At 40.2% G+C, this 25,146-nt stretch overlaps 2 protein-coding genes across 8 annotated transcripts in view; one reads left to right on the forward strand and one right to left on the reverse strand.

Moving 5' to 3' along the window:
- The window catches only part of cenpp (centromere protein P), an 83,776-nt gene that overhangs the window by 945 nt on the left and 57,685 nt on the right, over window positions 1-25,146 (reverse strand). For all 5 annotated transcript variants that reach the window (XM_063910669.1, XM_063910670.1, XM_063910668.1 and 2 more), the window contains exons 7-8: window positions 387-466; window positions 182-273 (exon numbers count right to left, since the gene is read on the reverse strand). In XM_063910669.1, the coding sequence (XP_063766739.1) occupies window positions 182-273; window positions 387-466 (172 nt within the window). The remainder of the gene's footprint in view (window positions 1-181; window positions 274-386; window positions 467-25,146) is intronic.
- ecm2 (extracellular matrix protein 2, female organ and adipocyte specific) lies at window positions 3,341-22,123 on the forward strand. Of its 3 annotated transcripts, none has more exons than XM_063910659.1 (12): window positions 3,341-3,558; window positions 7,192-7,317; window positions 7,945-8,106; window positions 10,769-10,957; window positions 12,345-13,127; window positions 13,983-14,098; window positions 14,486-14,621; window positions 15,929-16,086; window positions 17,072-17,211; window positions 17,312-17,424; window positions 18,516-18,729; window positions 20,116-22,123. In XM_063910659.1, exons 2-12 carry the CDS (start codon window positions 7,194-7,196, stop codon window positions 20,282-20,284), a joined length of 2,304 nt encoding a protein of 767 aa, XP_063766729.1. In that variant the 5' UTR covers window positions 3,341-3,558; window positions 7,192-7,193; the 3' UTR covers window positions 20,285-22,123. The 3 variants fall into 3 exon arrangements, with proteins under 3 accessions (XP_063766729.1, XP_063766730.1, XP_063766731.1); XM_063910660.1 differs by having other exon boundaries at window positions 12,384-13,127; XM_063910661.1 differs by lacking the exon at window positions 10,769-10,957 and having other exon boundaries at window positions 12,384-13,127.

The raw sequence follows: 25,146 nt of genomic DNA on the forward strand, positions 1-25,146 counted from the left end.
ATAAACAAGTCATAAATGGTCTAACAGATGATCTGGTCTTTTTAGCTCCATTGAACACCCTATGACTTCACTGTTTGTCTCAATTTTAAAAGTAAACCTAAATCCCAGTGAACTGCCTGACATGGTTTGGGTTGAGCGTTGTGTCTGTGCTGTAGTCGTCAGACAGAGTGACAGGTCTCACCTCTCTCAGGGATCTTTGTCAGCAGCTCCATCTTTGGAGTGACTCTGCCCTCTCTGCAGACCTCCACTGACCAATGCAGGATCAAGACACAGCTGTGAACAGAAACACACGGGGAGGTCAGAGGTCACATCTCAGGCCGGTGTTACTCTCCATCAGTATGAGTGTGTGTTTACTACAGACTGTATACATATAGAAAGGTTTTTACCCAGGAAGCTTGGGATGATTCAGGGTCATGACTTCTGAGCCGCTGCCAGCAGGAAGAGAGACGACAGACGGAAACTTCTCCTGCAGAGAGATTTATAAATCATGTTATTGTTGGTATTGTCAGATGGAGCTTACCGAGTGTGAGTCTGGGACATGGAGACGCCGGTCCTGTCTGTGGTACTCAACAGGATTCTTGTTGTGTTTATTGTAAGTTTATATGCACACACACAACCATGCAATAAATACTTTATATCCTTTAAAAGGGGCCCTGATGTTTTGTGTCGGTTTTCCCTTTTCTGTACTGCGTTATATACACTATATAGACAAAAGTATTGGGACACACATTACACCTACAGGAGCTTTTATGACATCCCATTCCAAATTCTTAGGCCTTAATATGAAGTTGGACCACCCCAGCCATAACAGCTTCCTCTCTTTTGTGAGGTCAGACCCTGATGTTGGACGAGAGGGCCTGGCTCCCAATCTCCGTTCTAGTTCATCCCAAAGGTGTTTAGTGGGGTTGAGGTCAGGGCTCTGTGCGGGCCAGTCAAGTTCTTCCGCACAAAACTCTTCCAGTCATGCCTTTATGGACCTTGCTGTGTGCACTGGGGCACAGTCATGCCGGAACAGGAAAAGGCCTTCACCCAACTGTTTCCATAAAGTTGGAAGCTTAGAATTGTCCAGAATGACTTGGAAAGATGAAGCATTAAGAATCCCCTTAACTGGAACTAAGGGGCCTAGGCTAACCACAGAAAAACCACCCTCTGAACATTCACAACAAGAGTTGGCCAGCTATCCAATCAGAGCAAACTGGGCTTCAGTTTCAGACAGAGGGTGAAAAGAGGTGCTGTAGTACAGGCAGTATGACAAAAATAAAGAGCTTTTTGAACATTAAATCCTGAAAACATGACCCAGTAGAAGCAAAACATACAATAATGAACCTGAAATGAGCTTCAATGAGTTTCACTACTGGTTATTTCATTTATCTTTTATTTGAAAAAATATTGAACTTCTGTTAGACTATTTCATGTAAAGGTATGTTCTTTTTTAGGGTTACTTACTGAATGGTTTGTGATTATCCTTTTATCCTTGCTACATTAGGTGAGTCATAGTTATTTCCTGACTTGTAGAAACTTTCAGAAAAAGCAGCTCTATTAAAACATTTTCAAAGTTGTCTCAGTTTGCCTGTGGGGGGCGCTACAACATCTGGATAGTGACCTGAACTCTGGGCCTCATTTGACAACAGTTGGAGAGGAGACAGGAGTAAATACTTAGAGTGTGAGGTCGTGTTGTTGACTTTACAGCTGAAATGTTGATGCATGTTTCAGTTCCAGTGAAAACGTCTGAAACATTTAAGTTTGGTTAAAAATCATTGATCTGTTTTACGAGGTATCAAGTTAATGACTGTAGAAAACATCCTGGAGTTTATTCATCCGATAAACTGTTTTCTGTTACAGCTTCTACACACACACACACACACCCACACCCACACCAACACCCACACCCACACACCCACACACACACGTTAGTCAGTAGATGTAGGTTAGGGGTGTGTCCAGGTGACTCTACCCAGAGGCATTTGCAGCTGTGTGTGCTCTGTCTGTAATATTTTTGTCTTTATTTAAAACCTTGAAACTGTCCTGAACACACATCCTCGTTACTTCTTTTCAGCACAACTTTCACAATGTGTAGGGTTCTCTCATTAACACAAATGAACAAGAAGCATATAAAGCTGCTGGAGCACTAAATCTCTTGCAGCATCTCTGCAGCTGCAGACAAGCCGAGACAGAATCACCTGGAACCCCACATCTGCCGGTCTGAAAGACTTGCAGGGTCTTGCTCTCGTAAAGTGTGTTTTGGTACTTACCGTACAGGCTGGACGGATGTTGGTGTTAGAGATCGTCAACTTAATCATTCTTCTAATTCAGAGTCTGGATTAAAAAACTTCCATTCTCACTGATTTTAATGTCAGACAGTCATCATTGTGGATTTGTGTCTTGAATCAGGTTTCATCAGGCTACGCTATCAGGTGTTAGAAATCATTGCTAACATGCTAAAGACATCATATTGTCGTCGAAAATAAAATCTGAACTATGGATTCAAGTGCTGAGATAAAAGTGATTAGTCAGTTTATCTCTCCGTGGAACAGTAGAGAAACAACCAGCAAACTGTTTTAGAATCATTATTATTCCAGTTATGTTTCAAGAAAAAACTTGAAAACAATAACAATTCTTCTCTGGGTGCAGCTTCTCAAATGTGAGGGTTAACGGCTTTTCTTTTTAGAGAGTTCATTCCATCTGAGCAGAAGTTTGCAATCGAACATGGTGGTTAAACAATGACTGACATATCTGTTCTTGTTATTTCATTTTGTGACAGCTATTGTTATGTAGTCGTGATGTTATGGTTCTGTTTGAATTATTTTACAAGTAAACTAGCAGCTGTGTGTCTGCATAATAACATGGTTAGTTCCCTCTTTAACTTCTTCATGCAAAGGCTTTCTCATCATATTCGCTATTTATTTTTTTACTACCCTTTTGTTGTTTTGTATTTTAGTGTCTTTAGGAATTTCCTTGCTGTGTGTTCTGTGTGGTTTTATTTATTGAATGTGACTAAACAGAGAAAAGTCTTTCACATGAAGCTTTTCTCAGCATTGAAGTGGGATGTTTGGTGTGTGTGACCTTTGACCCCCTTCACCTCCTTCTGACACTATTCTGTTATTTACCCACAGAAGAGAACCAGCATTCATGTTTAATAAACCTTTTTATGTCCTATTTTCTGAGCAACATGCTGATTTCCACCTTCTTTCAGCCTGTTTTACTGTCATTTTTCACTATCCTGCGGTGAGTTGGCAGTGTCCTCCCTTAGACAGTGAGACAGGTCTGTCTCACGCTCTCTCTTTTTTTCTATTTATTGCTCTCTCTCACTCCCTCTCTCTTTCTGTCCCAGCTGCAGAACAAATCCTGGCTTTCCCTCACAGCTGTAAGCCTGTTCTGCTCAACACAACAGCCCTACGATCTGAGACACACAGAGAAATTAAACAGCCACACACACTTTCAGTTTCATTACACTGCAGACACACACACAACTCTCCTGGAGCTCCTGCAGAACCAGAGGAAGAGAAAAAAGGGTGGAAGAATTTGGGCTCAAGTCCTGCCGCCACCTTCAAACTGCTGGTAAAGTAGAGCTAATGTCCGTCTGTCTGTCGCTTTAGCTCCTCCCCTCTCTGTCTATCTGCCTTGCAGGGTTTGTAAACAGCTGTTTCAGTTCCTGTAGAAGTTCTAAAAACAACGTAACTTGAAGGATAACGTAAGAGCTTCAGTGCTCTTCCTGGTTTTGATACAGCGCTCCCTGACTTTCCTCTAAGCTGATGATGTTCTGTGGTCAAAAAGAACATCAAGAAGAGGTTCTTTTTTAAACCTTGCTTTCACTTTAAAGAATTTAAAGAGGAAGATACACAAATAGATCATCATTTATTTTACGAGTTTGTTGAATGTGATTCACAACAGCAAAGTTATGCACGAGCCAACAAGGACCCGGTCTGCACCTGTGTCTACGAGACAGGATGAGACACAAGCTCGAGGCCTTATAATGTGGAAGAAGAAATATTCTGCTCATTCTCAGGTTCATATAAGTATTTTGAGTCTCTACTGTGACATGTCTCCATGCTTTAATGTTCAAAAAGCTCTTTTATGTTTCTCATTCTGCCTTTTCACCCTCTGTCTGAAACCAGAGCCCAGTCTGCTCTGATTGGTTAGCTGGACAGCTCTGTTGTGATGTGCCAACTGCTTAGATATGTCCCGCCCCTTAACCAATCATGTACAATGTTTTGGAGCGTTAGCCAATAGAAGTGCGAGTCTTACGTAATGATGTCATTATGTTACGGAAGTAAACAAGGAGTCCAATGAAGGTGTTTCAGGCAGGGTGGAGTGTGGGAGAGAAACTCCCTCTGTAGGGAACTTTGGGATTTTAGCCTTTGCAGACCATTTACATACACTAAAACCTATACAACACACTACAGGAAAGGGAAAAACAAAAGCATAATAGAGCTCTCTCACCAGGAACAAATTCCTTGATAGCAGAAGTCTCTCAGATGCACAGAACACAGACCTCATGAAGTCAGAGGACACGAGGCGAGTCTTTGTTGGTGCAGGTGTTTTAAGGTTAGATTACTCCAGGCTTTATAAGCTCTTTTTCACTGCAGGATTTGACACACACAACGTGTATCCATTGTTTCTGGCCCTTCTTTTGTTTTTGGACTCTGCTCAGGAGGGGAAACTAAATGCAGGTTGCAGGTATTTAAGAGATTGGCGACACGGTTGTTGATCATAGATCTTTGTGCAGATGTGATTCCACATCACAGCAAGAAAACAGTTTAACTACTCCTGTATTCCTATTATAGAGCAGAATAAACAATACTTTAAACAACACGAACTGTTCATCCAACAAACACCCCTGGTTTGTCAAACAAACATGAGGTGACCATTGATGGTCGGAGAGGACACTTAGAGTCGTCAGCAGTTATTCAACAGAGAAGCGGAGGAACTCTAACAGAAACAACACAGAGTTACACAGAGCAGGAACGATTTAAACAAAGGAAAATAAAGTAAATCAAGATGCTGCAGCTACAAACAACTATGTAGTAGTTTGATGCTCTGGAGTGTATGAGTGGTCCTTAAATGTGTCATGTCTCATCTTTATTTTCTGAAACGGCTGATGTTGTCTTAAATGTGAGAGGTACACTTTTGTCTTTATAAGGTCTTCTAGTTTATGGTAGACATAAAGGCAGACCACAGTCTTTGAAAGTCATTTTAAGAGTTCCACAAAAGTCCAGCCATTAAGTGAAATACTGATGGGATCAATCAAAACAAAACGTAGGCTTGAACACTGCCTGTGTTTCATTAAACTTCCCACAATCAGCTTCAGGTTGTTTTGATCCTCTGCTGTTTCTGCTGGACGTCTCTCCGTCTGAGCCTGCTCCTCCAGAAACTGAACGGCTGAGTATTTTCCATTTCTCCCCCCTCCCTCCTGTTTTCTCTCCCCTGTCTACTGTAGATGTAGATCTCTCTCTCTCTGTGACCCAGTCTGCACTGATCTCTGGTTTCTTATTGGCCAATTAGAGATGAGTTGGGAGGGTCTCAAGAGCGTCTGTGTGTTCATACTTCCAGTCTGTGGAGCTGCAGACCTAAGTTTAGCTTTCATCTTAAGGAAAATGTGAATGATTAAAAGAGAGAGCATGAGAGTATGCTAATGGAACATATGTGTGCTGCAGTCCTGGAAATAAATATTTTGAGCTATCATTTTGGATGTTGACAAAAAAGTTGTTTAACATTTTTTTAGAATGAAGTGTTCACGTTAAGTCATCGACATTAGGCCCCAATTAAACTTTGCATCTCGAACACTCTTGTCTCCCTACTCACAATGTATCACTTCATTTACCTACATCACCACATTATGTTTAAGTGTTTAAACATAATGTGTAAAAAAAGCAATTTTACTGTTTATGCTCATTAAAATGCCTCTTTAGAGAATGAGTGAACGAGTACAAAGGGAAGAAATTATTCTTCTTTCTGGTAGAAACACACAGACAGAGAAAGTGCCACAAAAAGCTAGCAAAAAACTGTCTATGGTTTTAACTGATGTAGTCGTGTTTGTGTCCGTCTGATTGATATAGGTCCAAATATTCGTGCTATATTTACCTTTGGTTTGGTCTTCAACAAATGTTTGGGCTCCATCCAAACAAATCAGAAGCTCATATGGTTTAACAGCACTAACAGCTCCCATCACGCATTTGGGCACAGCTACAGCGCATGTATTATTGTTATTCAGGCTTATCCACAGAACGAGTTCAATCTGCTCCAACTATCAGGTGTGTGAAGGTGTGTGTTTGAATCAGATAACTGCTTTAATAATGACAGGACTGCTGTGTATAGACTAGTCATTACACACACACACACACACACACACACACACACACACACACACACACACACACACACACACACACACACACACACACACACACACACACACACACACACACACACACACACACACACACACACACACACACACACACACACACACACACACACACACACACACACACACACACACACACACACACACACACACACACACACACACACACACACACAGAGACCCCAGCAGAGGGATATATGAGGGCATGCATCAGCACTGACAGGTCTTATTGTCCAAGAAGCTGCTGCAGGTAAAAACCTCTGTCTCTTGTTTGGCTTTTTTTCTGCGAGTGGGAAACAACGTGGACCTGTCTGTTTGTTTCTGGATTTTGTTGTTGCTGCTGTGTTTGCAATACCTCTTCTTTAATTCACACATTTCAAGCTTGACATTTTTTTCTCTTCAGGATTTTGTGTGTTTAATGAGAGTTATGAGAAGACAGGAAATGAGGCGTGAGAGAGAAATGGGAAACTACCTGAACTCAAACCTTTTGCTGGATAATGTTAGCGCCTTTAACCCCAAGGTTATCGGTTACCCCAGCTTTACTAAATGTTTGATTTTCAACCTTAGCCATTGAGCGAAACACATGTTTAGTCTTTGACCTTTGAGTCTTTTTGTGAATCTTAACCTGCTAAGGAATTATTGAAGTCCAGGGCTGGGGGACAGGTTTTCTAGAAAAACCTGTTGACATTTCTCAAAGTAAGGCTTTGACAGGTTTGGTACAAACACAGGATAAAAAAAATGTCCTCCATTTTTCCAGACATAGTGACGAAAACAGTGAGTTAAGGTTCTTGTGAGGAAACCTGAACATGGTCTGTGCTGCTCTGCAGGGATGAGGTGGTGGCTGGTGGTGGCCAGTTTGTGGCTGCTTGTGATCCTAACCCTCTCAGACGGACAAGCCACGAAAAAACCTCGCAATGTGGACCGCCGGGGAAAGAAGAAGAGGGACGGACCCGGTAAGACTGTGCCTCATGAAGAAAAACACTGATTTTAGTTGCAAGATCAAAAGATTGGTAACAGTTTTGTGCGTCCAGTACAGTGCCTACGCAACTTAGTTGAAAGAGTGGAAGGAGGAAAAGATGCAAACCTAAATAACCTTCCAAAAACGTTGAAACTTTCTTATTAATGCAGCATCTTGTCCTTTTAACAAGGGCAGAAGTAGAACTGTAAAAAGGAGGGATTGCGGTTATACTAGCAGTAAACATTAGACCAACAGCTGTTGTACATTATGACTGTATGCGTGCATCATCTATAAAGTCCTGAGTTCAATGTTGGGTCACAAGGTTTGAGCACCTCTTCTTACAGTATGTTTCTCTTCCATCACTAGTCAAATGGCAGTCTTGTTTTCTGATATAAGAGCCTCTAATGACACAAGAACAATCTGCTGTTCAAGTTATAACATGTGGAGTCCCACAGGGAAGCATCTTGGGCCCCCTGCAGTAATAAAAATAAAGCCAGTATTTCAGAAGGATCAAAAACCCACTCATTGACAACAGGTTGTCTTTTGTTATGTCTAAAACTGAATTTTTATTCAATTTAGTTTTGATATCTGGTTTCTAAATTGACATGACCATGTGTTGCAGGTCCTGGGCGGGCCAGATCGGGCCACTCTAAACCACAGAAGATCAGACTGGTTCCTGGTCCTAGTGTCCGAGTGGAGCCCAGAGTACATGAAGGAAACACAGTAATCCTGGAGTCCTACAAGAACCTACAGGAACAGCACTCCAGCTACAATGTTATCCCAGGTCAGTTAGACCAGTAACACTTTAACCTCAGAAACTTCTACAGATTATCTAATTACACTTTGATGTAAATATTATTGATGATTAAAATGTTATTATACTTCTGCAAAGATACATACTGGTGGTTGGTTCAAAGATCTAGGATTATAGGGTAACACCTACCAAATAGATATGAATCCTTTATTATTTTCATGATACATTTTTTTTGTTAACACTATAAATCAGCAAAAACATTTACCCTGATCTAGCTGACATCTTCAACTCTTTTGTTGTTGTCTGACTAATAGTCTAAAAATCCAAGTATTCATTCACCAATCATATTTAAAAACTAAGGAAAGGACTAGCAGGTTTCAGTTTTAAACAGCTGTTTAACTCTTTATTTGTCTCAGTGTTTAGGATTATGTGTAAACCATCATGGAAACAGGTATCTCTGGTAGATAACATACGTTTTCTAGTCAATAAAAAGATTAAAGACTGCAGAGTGCAGTGAGTCTTGTCACAATGAAGCTGGGGTTACTACAGCTCAGTATTTCAATAAATGACAAATCATCACATTCCAACATGAAGAGAAGGGAAAGCCATGTGTGGGAAAAGAGCTTGACAGAACACAAGTCTCACACAGAGATGAGGACAGAGACTTTAAAGAAGAACCTCAAAGCCACGTAGAAGCCTCAGTTTAAAACAATGAAGTCAGCATTATGTAATTAGAAGGGGAGCTGATGTTGGTCTGTCGTTGGGAGCGGTAAGGCATTTGTTTGCTGTTGTTTGAGATCTCAGTAAAAATAGTTTTCAGACAAGCAGACAAACCTAAATGAGATGGAACAACAACAAAATAGATCAGACTGCAGGAAATTACAGACGCAGAAAGACTAGTTAATTCAAAGTTAAAAGATGAATTCTTAACCGAACTTACTGAAATAAGCAGATCTCCAGATTAACGTACATGAGTTATGAGCTGATCATAACCCAAGTAAGCAGAAGCAAAAATTAGGTGGTGTTAAGTTACTAGGTACATTTCTATCTGTTCTTGAAAAGCAAATCAGTCCATTTACATTATTTAGACTTTTCCGATACTCTGAAAAGGACTGTAGGAATAAACCCTAAGCCTGGTACATTGTGCCAATGCATCGGTAGATCTTCTTTACACCAGCCTTTCCTGCTTTCAACTTCTGTTCCTCGGTTTAGTTTAAAGAGAGTGTTTCTTAACAAAAATTGTGACATTAACTTTTATGTTATATATTCTAATGCACGGACAAGAAAAAAACATTTAGGGAATGATCATTTTCACGAGTGTCTTGTTTTGTCCCACCAATACTCTTTAACCCAAATATATTCAATTTACAATCTTATAAAACAGAGGAAAGTAGAACATCGTCCAACTACAGAATCAGAAAATCATAAAGTTATTCATATTTTGTTTAAACAATCTGTGAATCAACTATTTGTTTCACTCCTAGTACAAACTTCAGAAATATGCACAGGACACCAGAGCATGATAGAGCCACTGCAGGGTCTGATGGTTGCTGTGTTATTTACTCAAAACCCTGCAATTTACTAGGATGATAAAGATATTAAATGACAGCAAAACAATATTTTACAGGTAAAAGAAAAGCTCTAAAGTATGAGTGCTCCAACAGAGATGACAGGGTGACAGGCGCACTGCTCTCAGTAAAAAGAACAGAGATATTAGAGACAGTATTTAAGAGAAATAACCTGAGCCTCTTAACTACCTGTGTTACTATGGACGTAACAAAGAGCATACCATTAGAAAGGATAGATGACAGACAGGACAGACACAAAGAGCCTCTTCCTGCTGTATCATAGTGGTTTACAGTCTTTTCTACTGACTCACTGCCAGGCGCAGCCTCAGCCTATCCCAGGTCTGCTGCTGAAAGGTGGAGTTAAATCAGAGGGAGGAGTGGAAATGCTACAAATCACTGCTTTGTCTGGTTCTGATGGTAAAGTACAGGCTTTACATTTGACTAGACATACAGCAATTACTGCAGTGCTAGCTGCTGAGGAGGGTCAGTTAGGATAAAGATGTGACCCCTAAGGTTTAGATCTGCCTTGTGCCAGACCCACTGAGACACATTTACATCTTGTTCATTGATATAATTATGTCTGCTGATGGGCTCATTCACAGCTATTCCCCTCAGTGAAAGAAAATGAATAGGAGCGTTGTCCTTCCTCAAAACGGCCTCAAAAATGACAATTGTTGCCATGAGATGTTTACAGCTTTGCATGTTATGGCAAATCATATATTTTTTAAATTTACAATTAGTTTACCTTCCAACCTGATCAGACGATCTATCATAAATCAGATCATTCTTGTTTATGAGACAGGTTTTTTCCTTCTTGTTGTTCTCTTTCATGTTTAAATAAATTGTGCTGTGTGTAAAGTGCTATATAAAGAAAGTTAAGTTAAGACGCAATGTATTAAGTGGACGTTTATTTTTTCACATCACGCTGGCTTCCACTGGTAGCGATGTTATTTGTTTTTGCGCTTATAGACTAAAAGAAAAGATTTATCGGGAAAACTGAATAATTGAACAATAATCCGATGACACTTCTTTGATATTTCACCCACTGTTTGACCTGTTGATAAAGACTTGAAACTAAAAGACAAACTACTGAACTGACTGAGATGCCGTTTCTGTTGTTGCAGGTAAGCAGGGCCAGTGTGTGTTTCAGGGTCTGGCCATGTTTGACCAGGCCGTCTGGTCTCCAAAGCCCTGTGTCACATGTCTGTGTACCAGAGGCCGGGTGCTTTGTGACGAGATCACCTGTCCCACAGTGCACTGCCACTTCCCCTTCACCCCCGCCGGGGAGTGCTGCCCCGTCTGCATGGAGTCAGGTAGAAACACAACATGTGGCAACGCCATGGTGCAACATCAAGAGGCAACAGAGATGAGAAATGTTTCTGACAACCACAACTTTACAAATGTTGGAACAAGTAGTTCTACCCTCACATTTCAACCATTTTTAAATTTGTCAAACCGTAGAGATCTAATCAAGTTATATCACACGTCCTCAAATAAAACTAAAATGTACCACTTAACCTCTCTGAGGCCTCAGCATGTTGCTTCCTGTTTCCATCATGGCTTTAAAAATGTGTTTTTCACATTTTGGGTTAGTCCAACATACATGTTGTGAAAGTTTTAACATGGTTGTATTGTTTAAAGATATCACATGTTAACATACGCATTGCTCACAGTCGTACATGCATGGTCACCTTGTGCATGTATGGAGGTGAAGCAAGAGAAGACCTTTCAAAGTCTACAGTATGACTTTACATTGATCACTGTGTGTAGTTGTAGGTAGAATACAGCATTTACATGATGCCAACAGCCATATAAACATGTACATATCTGTATAAGTACATTTTATATAATTGATGTTTGTTGTGCTGGGGGTTACCTATGAAGGAAAAAACCACTAAAAGCTGTTTCAAAATAGTTGGTTCATTCACACTGAGGTACCGGTATTCTCAGGTAAAGTGACGGGGGACATCTTACACTTATCCCACTTCAAGTCTTTTTACAATAAGAAATCAGCTTGAAATTCCTTTAACAGCAACAAGTGAGTTATGTGGTCGGGATTATTTTTGGCCTATATGGGATGGTTTGAATAAAAACAAAATCAGTGCATCCCTACATTCAGTCATGATACAGAAACCGATACCTGGTCTTCGAGTATCTGCCGTCACCAGAATTGAATTATGAAGCTGTATGCCTCACTCACTCACAGGCGACATCAGGTATCCCTTAAACATTGCTTTCCTATCTTTATACAACAAAATAAATAATAGAATAGTTAGAACTGTTGAATAATAAATTGTGCACCACTATCAGTATTGGATTGGTACACCCCACACTACTACTACGTTAAACACACACTTAATGGATTTAATACACACAAAAAGACCAACTTTACCTCACTGTGACATACCAGCATAGTTCAATGGTTCAGATTGGTCTACAGCAGTCTTCTGCTCTGTAGCGACAACAAACTTGTCTGTCTGTCTGTCTGCCGGTATAGCACTAACACACAACCGTCTGTCTGTCCATCTCCTGTCTGTCTGCTCCATCATGTATCATTCTCTTTTAGTTTTCTTTTTTTCTTCCTATCTTTTCTTCTCTACTCTTCTCTCTCTTCCTCTCTATTCTGTCACCTTTCTATTTCCTCCGCACCACTTCCTGCCCTCTGATTGGCTGCTCCGCACCTCCCTACACCCACTGAAGACTATGCCCTCAGCCTTGACCTTTCTGGTGACTCCCCAGTTCCCAATGACCCCAGGGACCCCGTAACCCAGATGACCCATGAGGAGATACAGAGAATCATCTGGCGGGAGGAAGAGGAGCACCGCGAGGAAGAGGAGCGCCTGAAGAACAAGGATGAGGCGAGGAGGATGAGGAGAAAGCAGAGGAAAGAGCAGGCGGAGAAGCAGAGGAAGATAGTGGAGATGAAAAGGAGGGAGGAGGAGGAGTCGCTGAGGCTGCAGGTGGAGAGAGAGGAAGAGGAGTGGAGGAAGCTGTTGGAGGAAGAGGAAAGGAGGAGGCAGGAGCAGAGGAGACAGGATGAGGAGGACAAGAAGCAGAAGGAGGCAGTGGAGAGAGAAGTTAGGGAGTTGGAAAGGAAGCTAGAGGAGGAAAGGAGTTGGCAGGAGGAGAGGCTGAGGGAGGAACTACTGGCTTTTGCTCGGGGGGAGGAAGAGGAGCGGCCGGAGGAGGTAGAGGAGGAGGTGTGGCTCAGAGGAGATGTGTTTGAAATGCCAAAGAAAAAAGCTGAAGAAGAACCAGACCTCCTCCCTGCTCCAATCCCAGGACCTCCTGCTGCGACAGAGGACGAGCTGGGGGAGGCTGAGGAGGCAGAAGAGGAAGGGGAGGAGAAGCAGGTGTTGGTGAACAGAGCAGACCTCCCCCCGGGCTGCGATATCTCTGACGTCACACTGACATGTGACAACGCCAAACTCACCTACTTCCCCCCTCTGTCTATCCCTGAGCTCAGGTCTCTCAGTCTGGAGGGTAAGTCTGCACCACGACAAGACCAGGAGAAGGTAGAGCCAGATCATGGAGAGAGATCTAACACTAACTAGTGTTGGGGGTCAGAATTTAATTTGATAACATAAAAAAAATCCAAATGTGTAACAGGATTTTAAAATAAAACTATTGATCAGGTTTAGCCTATCAGTGCGTAAAGGCTAATGTTGGCATGGATGGTTTATTTTCATAGTCATCATCAAATCCTAGAAATGACCAAAACCTACATTATGTTGGTTCCATTGTTAACACTTGTTTTTACTTCCTGCCTCACCCCCCGACACAAATGTGTGCTTTGTGATATTGGTCATTGATCATTGGAGACCCTATGTCATTAGGTCCTACTGAAGGTCATCTTTTTTCTTTTTTAAAGACTGCCTTAGCCCTTTAGTTTACAGGTTTGTCGTTAAATGACAAGAAGAAAAAATAGATTACACAAACAACTTTATATTAAATCTAAAATAATGGAAGGTTAAGATAATTATTTAATCAGGAAACATTATTCAACCAAAAATACATACTCCACTAAGAGAGAGGTACCTGGTAAATGAAACTTGACTGAGTTTAGTTTCACTGTGAGCCTATTACACAGCACATGAGTAAATTAGTGAGGAGAAACACAATATTCAGTAAAAAATGTCTAAGACTTAAAACTTGGCAACACATTCAGGCTTTTCATCAACCTGGAATACGAATTAAATAGTATTGGAACGCAATTTTATATATAGCATTTTGGAACAAATTACATATACATGATCAATCTGAGAAATAAGTAGAAAACCTGCTTATTCTCCTGCTCTCAGTAGGCAGTGACTCTGTTAACACTCTTCTGACCTGCAGGCAACAACATCTCCAGCATCCCAGCAGGAGCGTTCAACGGCATCCCCAACCTGGAATGGATAAACCTGAAGAAAAACAAACTCACCTCTGACAGCGTTGATGCCAAAGCCTTTAAAGTAAGACCCTAAACCATGCAGGCCTTCAGGATAAAACCACCCTTGACTTAGTCCAACCATCTACCAGAGTGTCAAATGCAGCTGTTTTCATCAGAGAAAGTTATCATTTAACGTAATAATCAACAGGAAACCAGAAACCAAATAAATATGGTAACAATTCTGCTATGTAAGCGCGACAATATTCCCAAAGACCTTTAAGCTTCATATAAATAAACAAGAAAAGTAACTGAAACACAAAACAGTTGATGCATTTAAACACTGAAGAGCTTGAAATGGATTTCATGATAAATAATAAGGCACATTTAATTGTGTGTGTGTGTGTGTGTGTGTGTGTGTGTGTGTGTGTGTGTGTGTGTGTGTGTGTGTGTGTGTGTGTGTGTGTATCAGGGTCTGAAGATGCTAAGGCGTCTGTACTTGGACGGTAACCTCCTAGAAGCTGTGCCTGCTGAACTCCCCTCCACCCTGCAGGAGCTGAAGATCAATGAGAACAAACTGAGAGGAATCCAAGAAAACAGCTTTGAGGGTAACTGCCACAGTATCCCATAATGCACATTCATACTGACTTCAGCTCCAAGTGTCACTACCCATCATGCAGCAAACTACTGACTGTCTGAAAATGATTTATTGTCTGGTGTCACTGTGAAGTACATTTACATCAAAATCACATGTTTTAAGTTGTAGCCTGTTTTTGGCGGGTTTTTTCTAAGAAGTTGTTTTTTAGTTAAAGCAACTTTTTATCTCTAGATTTTGCACTTGTTCCATCTTCTCCCGCTTATCCGTCAGGGTCTCGGAGGTAACAGCTCCAGCAGAGAGCCCCAAAATTCTCTTTCCCTGGCGGCATCAACCAGCTCTGACTGGGGGATTCCAAGGCGCTCCCAGGCCAGTGAAGAGATATAATCCCTCCACCTGGTCCTAGGTCTACCCCTCGGTCTCTTCCCAGCTGGACGTGCCTGGAACACCTCCCTAGGGAGACGCCCAGGTGGCATCCTCACTAGGTGCCCGAACCACCTCAACTGGCTCCTTTCAACGCGAAGGAGCAGCGGTTCTCCGAGTCCCTCCCAGATGACTGAACTTCTCACCTTATCCCTAAGGGAGATGCCAGCCACCCTGTGGAGAAATCCCATTTCGGCCGCTTGTATCCGCGATCTCGTTCTTTCGGTCATGACCCATCCTTCATGACCATAGGTGAGGGTAGGAACGAAGATGGCCTGGTAGACAGAGAGCTTTGCCTTCTGGCTCAGCTCTCTTTTCGTCACAACAGTGCGGTAAAGCGACTGCGGTACCGCTCCCGCTGCTCCGATTCTCCGGCCCATCTCACGCTCCATTGTTCCCTCACTCGAGAACAAGACCCCGAGATACTTGAACTCCTTCACTTGGGGTTGTCAGGGTTCTTTTAAATGCAAAACCACCAAGTCGGCTCTGTGAAGAAACATGCAGACCCGTGGCGGATGGAGGCCCTCCCCGATTGGCCGGCTTTCAACATCTTTTTCCTTACATTATTCACAAATGGTCTTCTTTTGACTAAAGGTTTATTGTTTTGTTGATTAATCTTCACTACACTTTGCCTCTGCCCTCTGCACTGTAACACAGCTCCCACTAATGATCATGTTGAGGGGGACTTTATAGTTTAGCCCTTTTACATTTTGATAACCTGTAATGTCAAAGTAATGTAAGAAATGCTTGTTATATTAAATGAAATAACTATTTGCTTTTTAGCAGTGCAATTAACTCTTTGATTAGTATTGTCTGAAAGGTGTTTCCTTACTGCACTAATTCCAAGACGAAAGTGAAAAAATATGTTTATACTGTATCATTCATTTCAATCTTTAGATCTGAGCAGCCTGGTGATTCTGGAGCTGGAGGGGAATCTGCTGAGTGAGGGGAATGTAAATCCTCTAGCCTTCGCTCCTCTCATCCAGCTCTCCTACTTCCGACTTGGCAGAAACCACTTCCGCACCGTACCACAAGGCCTCCCCAAATCACTGCTGGTATGAAGTAATATCTGTTGACACAACTACTGTATATCTGCACTTACATATTCATTCCTGACACTGGAACACCAAAAAGCTGGCACATTTAAAAGCTTTTTCTCCTAGTTCTGATCCAACCGTTAACCATGTATATTTTTTACTTAAAAAAAAATGTAATGCTATTTTATTTCTATTGTAATGTACAATGCCTTGTCTTATGTTTCTGCAACGCAAACATTTCGCACATTGGGATCAATAATGTACATCTATGTATCTATCTATTTATCTATCTACATCAGTGGAACATTGCAGGAGTGCAATAACCATTTATCATGGTTCAATATATTCAGAAGAACTTGCTGTGTAAAACTTCATTCTCAGTTCATCCTTTGGGAGTTTAGGTTTGCTGACGTATCAGTACTTTATTTTTGGCTCTAAAGTTTAGGACTCCTTTACTAAGTAAACTCAGCTTCTACCTGTGAGAAACCAGTCCACCCAATGTGTAATTACGGGCTCCGGTTAACCACAAACACTGCAAAATACCAGCCACATGCTGCTGCTGTAAATCCACCCTAAAACTAGCCTCATGTGGAGTTTCTACACATAAAATCCCAAAACCTAGTTCTTTTTAGGTGTTAGTCCTAAAGATCCTGGGATTCCTGTAGTTACCACACTAACAGTTCTTTAAAGTAAAGTGTGATTTTGATAAAGGTTTAACAATGATGTAGAATTACTAAGCAGCAATCATGTCTGCTATTCATTTCTCAGCTTGTTGGATTATGTATTTATTCCCAACAAACCACAGACTTTCCAAACCCAAAGTACTCAGTTAACAAAATAGTTTATTGACTAAGTGGTAACTCATTAAAAACTAAGACCTACAACATTATGGGATCCGAAGTTCAATCAGACACTTAATTCCATGAATTTGAAAGCAAGTTTCCACTAATCTATCAATTTTACTTTCCAACCTTGATGTGAAACTTTTTTTCCCATCTCTTAGGAGCTTTACTTGGAGAACAACCTGATCGAGGAAATCTCAGAGACAGTTTTCAATCAGACTCAAAATCTGAACGTGGTTTCTCTGAGACACAACAGGCTGGATGAGACCAAGATCGCCCCGCTGGCCTGGTTCAGCCACAGGTCTGTCATCTGTCACTATCACCCATTATTCTAAATCACTAATGTTCACCCTTCATTTCCTACACACCCTTTCTTCCTCCATATTCCTCTTTGTCTGCAGAAATCTGGAGTCCATTGACCTTTCTCATAATGACTTCTACCTGGTTCCATCATACCTGCCCAAATCTCTGGTACACTTGGTGCTGTTGGGAAATAAGATTGAGAGGATACCTGGTAAGTGTTTAAAACACCTGGCTGACAAACAGCAGATGTGAGAAGTTTTGGACAGAGGACTTCCTTTAACAACTTTAAGGCCTGCCATATATGAAGAACAATGTACTACTATATTTCTCATGTAGCCAATAGATGGGAAAAGTATTGAAACAAAGGCGAATGGCCTGACGTGACCTGGGCATTACATCAAGTGATAGTATCTCGAAAAGATTTTCCACTGCAGGAATGAAATATAGCTTTCATTAAATCTGAATTTTTCCCATGTTGTGCTTTCCTTTCCACTGCACTCTGCCACTGATAATGGATGAGCTGAAGAAGGACAGACACAAGAGCAACTACTGTTTTAGGAAAATAAAATATAAGACCAAGATTCATGGAGCTGAGCAAACAGCTACGATACATGAATCTATCAAACAACAGCGACCTTCTGATGATGAACTATAACTAAAAACCTTTATCACACCTCATAACAGGGTTAGGACTTTGGAAGAGGTTGCTAACAACTTGTTTCTGTCCGCTTTATTAAATAAAAGGGGTGGGCATTGTAACTAGCCATCTAGTTTGAGAGAAGTTCAGAGGGAGTTATAATAAAGTTATATAAAGATAATAAGATGTACTTTATTAACCCAAATTGGGATTTTTTTTTTTTTGCTACAGCAGCATAAAAAATAAGGCTTTGCACATAATTACAAATTAAAAAGAGTATAAAATAAACTAGAACTAGGAAGTGCAGAGAAACAAACCTAGGGAAAACGTAAATAGAAGCGAGTGACACCGTTTTGAGCAACTTGTGGCAGCCTTTGGAGAGCAGGATTCTCTTACGGCCTTTGAATCACATATTGATGATGAAATGTGACAGAAAATCAATAACAATACAAGCTCCACCATATTTGTCCGGCCCAATATCCCATACTTCACATATCTGCCAAACTAGAAAGCTAGTTAACAATCTTGACCTTTAAAAACTGATTACGACATCTGACACACCAACAGATGAATACATAATCAAACATGTATTATTACACTGTACATTGCAAGAACATGCTCACGGCTCTCTAAAGTTACACTATTTCTTCCCAACACCTCCACAGGTTACGTGTTCGCCCACATGGACCCGGGTTTAGAGTACCTCTACCTCTCGTACAACAGACTAGACGGGGAGGCGATCGAGCCCGAGTCGTTCTTTGGCTCGTACCACTCCATGGTGGAACTGTGTCTGGATCACAACCAGCTGATGTCTGTCCCGTCTGGCATCAACGAAATGACCAACTTACATTTCCTCAGACTCAACAGCAACAACATCAGGTATGAAGACATCGTCCACAAGCATCCAACGATTGGGGTTAAAGATTCATCTTTCATTTAAACGATAACTTCCTTGAAATATATTGCCCTTTTTAAACAAGTTTGGTGTGATTTCTTGCCATGAATAAAGTTTAATTTAAAAATAACTATTAATAAATTATCATAAAGTTTTACTTATTCAAATAATATGATGTTCCCATCAGATCCTATTAGAGGTACCAATTTTAATTATTAAGTGTGAGAGGCGTGAGCTTTTTGCTTTGCTGTAAAATTGCTGTAAATATCAGATTTGTGATTTGGGGAAATGACTTGACAAAGACCACATAATGTCTTTCTAAATGCCAGCTATTTACTATACACTGACATCAGGACTGGTAGAAATGATGGATAAAACCGTAGAATAGAATTAGAAGAAGCTGCTGACAGAAAACCAAAACCAGGTGAGAGAAGATAGAGTAAGGAAAAACTCAATGCAGGCCTATAAGATCAACAACACAGAGTCCCCAAACAGACCTGAGCGTGACCAGACTACTGACTCACTTCTCTCAGCCCGCCAGACAATATTAAAGCTAGGAGGTTCCCTGAACTGAGAGTTGTCTTGACGACAAGAAACAAAACAAGTGGATGTTTCCACCTGAGGGTCACCCTGAATAACCTCATTATACTCACACATTGGTCCACGCAGGATACACACAGCTAGTCCAGGCTGAAGCATGGCTTGATTTAAAAGTAACCATGTCAACACGACACAAAGGAACTGCCAGGATGGTACTTCAGGTGTGAAAGTGTATTTAGCCTCCGAGCAAATATTGCAAATTGTTTTAAGATGTGGTACATTAAAAAACACACAACAACCCACAGTAGAAACTCTTTCTAGTAAGTTAATATCTTGGCTGCAGTGGTCTAGATGAATATTTTAAATGAATATTTTATATATATATATATATATATATATATATATATATATATATATATATATATATATTATAGATGTTTTAGATAACTTATAAAGCAATTTATAATAAAAAAAACCTCAGCATCATCCAGACTTAAATGTGGTCTTGTTTTGGCTATATCCTCAAGATGAAAAACACATGTTTTTTTCAGCTTTTGAATAGTTGAGACGCTCTGCTTTTCTTTGTCTCATGATGGTGTATATTACATTTTTGGATTAGTAACTGTTCGTCCAACAAAACAGGTTTCAGATAATAGTGGTCATTTTTTCAAAATGTTCACATTTTTTATAAAACATTTGTTTGATGATTATTTCAAAAAAGATAACCATCATATAATTGCTAGTAAAAATCTACATTAGTTACAGCTTGAGCCCTTGATGTAACAAACAGTGCATATAATTAACTGTTGCATCCTGACGCTGTCTTCCAGGAGTATCCCTGACGAAGGCATCTGCGACCCAAACCACAGCGGAGACTCCACTATGGTGGCCCTAAGACTGGAAAACAACTTCATCGACCCCCAGAAGATTTCCCCAACAGCCTTCTCCTGTGTACGCTCCTCTTCCAGTGTGGTCTTAAAACCCCAGAAAACCAAGTGACCACACAAAGGCAAAAAGACAATTGTGTAAAACCCCAGAAACACAGGGGGAAAATCATTTGAAAATATTTTGTTATTTTGTTTATGTCCAAAAAAGAAGTCAAATCATAAAATAGGATATATTTCTCCTCCCTAGCTTCCTCTGACGCCATATTATTAAAACAACACCCATAATCATAAGAAATCCCATGATGTACAGGTAGAACATGGGAAAATATATAATTCAACTGTCAAAACACAACTACTGCTGAGGTAGTTTTCCTTATGGGAATGAACTTCCCTGTCATATGCTTGGACCAAACCCTTACAAGCTGAAAAAAACCCAACTGATTTTACCTCTTCTTTGGCTCCAATACACTAATATGTTTTATGGTAAGTTGTTTTTCATATGGCTCACCTAAACCTGGTATGGAAATGCCAGAACACCTTAAAACTTTCTAAATCAAACCCGTCTGTCTGCTTTATTAAAATGTCAAACTCTCTAAAATGGAAAGACCTTATGCCCCATACACCGTAAAATGAAAATGCTAATAAAGAGAAATGGAAAGAATTCAATGAGGAGACCACAAACCAAACACATTATTTATAACGACCTCACCACCTTCATGTTCCATTTCTCAGCTCTATTTCTTCCAATGGCTTCTGTCATAAAAACTCTGACATGGAAAAGAGGAGTGGGATCACACGTGTGCCACATCCTTTGAGCTCTTTGTGTAAAAGATGAAGAGCAGCCTTCAAGGATTCATTTAAACTAAGTGCTGATGGGGAGACAATCCTTCCGACAGATAAAAAAAGACAGAAGATGTTAGTTCCTGTCTGCCAATTTCCTCCATCTTTCACACTCTTTATGTGCACTTAAGTTGATAGAAGCAGACGGCAACTAATTCCTCTTTTGATTAATACTACATCATCAGACGCATCGCGCATGTACTATCAGAATCTGTTGTGCTTCAATTACATACCCGTCATTTTTTATTAACCATGTGATACGAGAGACATTGGACAGTGGTCACTCTTATAAGTACAGTAATATCTTGTATTCCACCGTGTCTCATTATGAAAAGGAGACTAAGAAATGCAGATGTGGTGTTTATTAAGCCCCCAGGAGGTGTGTCGGACATTGAAACAAATTTTCGTAGTGGCCACTGGCCAAACGGTGGTACTACAACTTCAGTGTCAGTCCGTGACGTCACTGGGCCCAAAAATAAATGTAACCATTGAATAACATTGGGAATGACACATCAATAAAAAATGCAAAATATATATTATTTAACTGAATCAACTACCCAGCTTTTTAAAGCCCTAAAAGTTATAAAATGCGCTAAAAAGAAGAATCCAGACTTATTTTTCTCTCTCCATTCTTTTGTCTGGGCCAAGATCAGTGGTGCTGGTGTGGATGGGAGGCGGGCATAAGGAAAACACAAGTGCGCATGCTTTATAGGCCCAGACACGGATCATTTTCTCTCGATTCAGGCCATTTTGGCTTCTACTACACAATTTTCATATGAATGCAATCCCGACTTAAATGCTGTATCCATACTACTACATCCATGCTGTTTATGCCGTCTCAGCAGGTTTTCTCTTAACTTCAATGGAGATAGGTCTGGCTATGCGGTCTGAGGAAACAACCCTCTAATGAATGTCTTTTAGATGTAGGAACTGGTGGCTCCAGAAGATATTTTTTTCCAACTGTAAATTACAATTCTAAAGTTTTCTTTGAATGACGTCCTCAGTGTTCTATGTTTATGCTTCACCCATCAACCTGTGTATCTGCAGTATACTGTATTAATTACACAACATCAACACTGATCATGAATAAAAAGGCTTCTGCAGGTTCGAAGACATTTCATTGTGTACAAGAGAGTAAGAGGGGGATTAACCGCTTCGAAAAGCATCAACTGGAGGTACTGTTTGTCAAACAATTAAAAATGACAGCTACATTTAATAACTGTAATACATTTGCATCTCAAGATGTAGCCAAATTTCATCAGTTGTATGACAAGATGTAGATTTAATAAGTCACAGAGCATATACTATAGCTCAGCACAATGTTACAATGCAGAATTCAATATAAAGCTCACCGGTTTTCATTTATGCCCTACATTGACTACAACAGATGAATAAGATAATAGCACAACTACGACAAAACCAGCAGCTGGTAGCGATGTTTCATGTGTTTTAATGTGCAATATCTTGTAAAAAACGAGAATATAAAGCCACAAATATTTTGTCTAGCCATGAGGGTCTTCAAGGGTCCCAACAAGAAATCCGAACGGATACTTATTTTTTGAGGCTGAATCATATTTCTAAAAACCCTAATAGTGACTGCTAATATGACAAATGAAAAATATATATGTATGTATATATGTAAAATAGGAAAAATATATAAATAAACTATAACAAATCAAAATGAAAAAAATATATAAATCCTAAATATAAAATATTAAACATATAGTGCAAAATACTGTGAAGAAATATGTAGAGTATATCTGAATATCATTTGAAATTTAAGCTAATATAGAAATGTTATAAAGCATTATTGTAAACACTATAATAAATCAAAACAATTATACAAAGAATATAAATATAGACAAGACGAAATATAAAACGTATATGACGAATTAGTGTGAAAAAAAATACAGCACAACTAAATTAAAAGTGGAAGACTACTGTGTTGAAATGAGCAAAATAGTCATAGACCGTGCAGCCTCTTGATCTGAAAGCAGACTTTTTTAGAGAAAAAATCCAAGCAGTGATTCAGAGGTCTGGAACGAGGTTTAGCCTCATGTTTCCATCTGGAAGTCTGAAACTTGAGGTTTTCTTTTCAGGATTAGACACATGTTGACACTGAATGCAAATCCTAAACCTGTCTGAAGTCACATATCCAAACAGGATTATATTCCATTGAATATCCTGAGCCCATTTACAGTCTGCACATCCAGCACATCGAGGATAGTATTCATTTATTTTCTTGTTACCAAATTTACACCTCGGTCTTCAGGGGGGAGATGGAGCCATGCTGACTATTGAGAATGATTCATGATAACATGTGGTTATCTGGACATCATTTTTCCTCTGCCCTCCTGCTATAAGTATTCAGTAGAAGCTGCAATTATCAGAACTGAAAGCCAACTTTATCATAATATTTTCCTCTGGAAGCCTGAGGTTTAGGATCAGTTACTTCAGTAGCAGACAGATCTGAAGGACGATTGGAACAGAAAAGCGAAACTGTTAGGAGGACAAAAACCTCAGGTCCTTCGTTGTAATGAGGGATATAATGGACAATAATATCTAGACAGTAATACTTCATAAACTCAAAGAAGGAGAGCAATACAACTAAAATATCAGTAATGTCTGATCACTTTCTAGATGTTGGCAGAGGACATCCTTCTTCAGCTAAAAAAACATTCTTGCAATGAGCCGAAGCACAGAGATCAGACATTGTCCTGGTCCAAAAGAAAAAGTTCTTCTTGTTTGCCAACGTGAACAGCTGCTGCATCTATCAGTATCACATATCAAACACACAATGCATCCATCTAATGCTCATTAGTCACATAAACTCTGCAATGCTTCTACTCTTCTCCGGTGAAGGCTTAAGGCTCAAGGTAATAAAGAGGTTATGTACTCAGCAGACATTTCATCCGGAGAAAATAATTAATAAAAGGTTGGACCCTGATTCACATCTATAGCAGGCTGAATCACTTCAGGATGTATTTGGTTTATTGTCATGTGGGACTAATTTTTGGAGTTTTGAGATCATTGACAAGATATGAAAGGAAGGCTCAATTCTAAATATGAAAGTCATATTAAAGTTATGCTTTTTGGGGTTTTCCCATTCCCTGTAGTCTATAGGTTTTTATGCATGTAAATGGTCTGTAAGGACCATGATCCTAACGTTCCTCCAGAGGGAGTTTTCTTTCCCATTCCATCAGGTGAAAATAATAAATAAATGCCTGACTGAAACGCCTCCATTGGACTTGTTTGTTTAATTCTGTTAGATGGTGATATCACTATGTAACATTGTGACGTACACTGCCTGGCCCAAATAATTGTGACATGGACCGCCTTTAGCTTTAATTACAGCACGCATTCGCTGTGGCATCGTTTCCATAAGCTTCTGCAACGTCACAACATTTATTTCTGTCTTGCATTAATTTTTCGCCAAGATCTTGTATTGATGACGGGACATTCGGACCACTGTGCAAAGTCTTCTCCAGCACATCCCAAAGACTCTCAATCAGGTTCAGGTCTGGACTCTGTGGTGGCCAATCCATGTGTGAAAATGATGTCTCATGCTCCCTGAACCACTCTTTCACAATTTGAGCCGGATGGATCCTGGCATTGTCATCTTGGAACATACCTGTGCCATCAGGGAAGAAAACAACCATTGATGGAATAACCTGGTCCTTCAGTATATCAGCTCAGTCAGCTGACCTCATTCTTTGGGCACGTTGCTGAACCTAGACCAGACTAACTGCAGCAACCCCAGATCATAGCACTGCCCCCACAGGCCTGTGACTTTTTTTTTGGCCGGGCAGTGTATGTCACACTTGCATTTCCTTTGGCTAGTGGTCCAACACATTGTACGCGATGAACTACACAGCGGGACCACTTTAAGCGGTTTACGCGTCACAACAGAGCCAGCCAGCTAACCAATCAGAGCAGACTGGGCTCTGGTTTCAGACAGAGGGTGACAAGAGGTGCTGCAGAATAGGCAGCATGAGACAAATAAAGAGCTTTTTAAACTTTAGAGTATGTAAACATGTCACATTAAAAATGCACAAAATACAAATGTTTGTACTTGAGCTTAAAGCTTCCAAGCAGAAGGATATGAAATATTTAAAATGCCTTAAGTAAAATAAA

This window comes from Eleginops maclovinus, chromosome 20, assembly GCF_036324505.1.
Source record: "Eleginops maclovinus isolate JMC-PN-2008 ecotype Puerto Natales chromosome 20, JC_Emac_rtc_rv5, whole genome shotgun sequence".
Taxonomy (NCBI): Eukaryota; Metazoa; Chordata; class Actinopteri; order Perciformes; family Eleginopidae; genus Eleginops; species Eleginops maclovinus.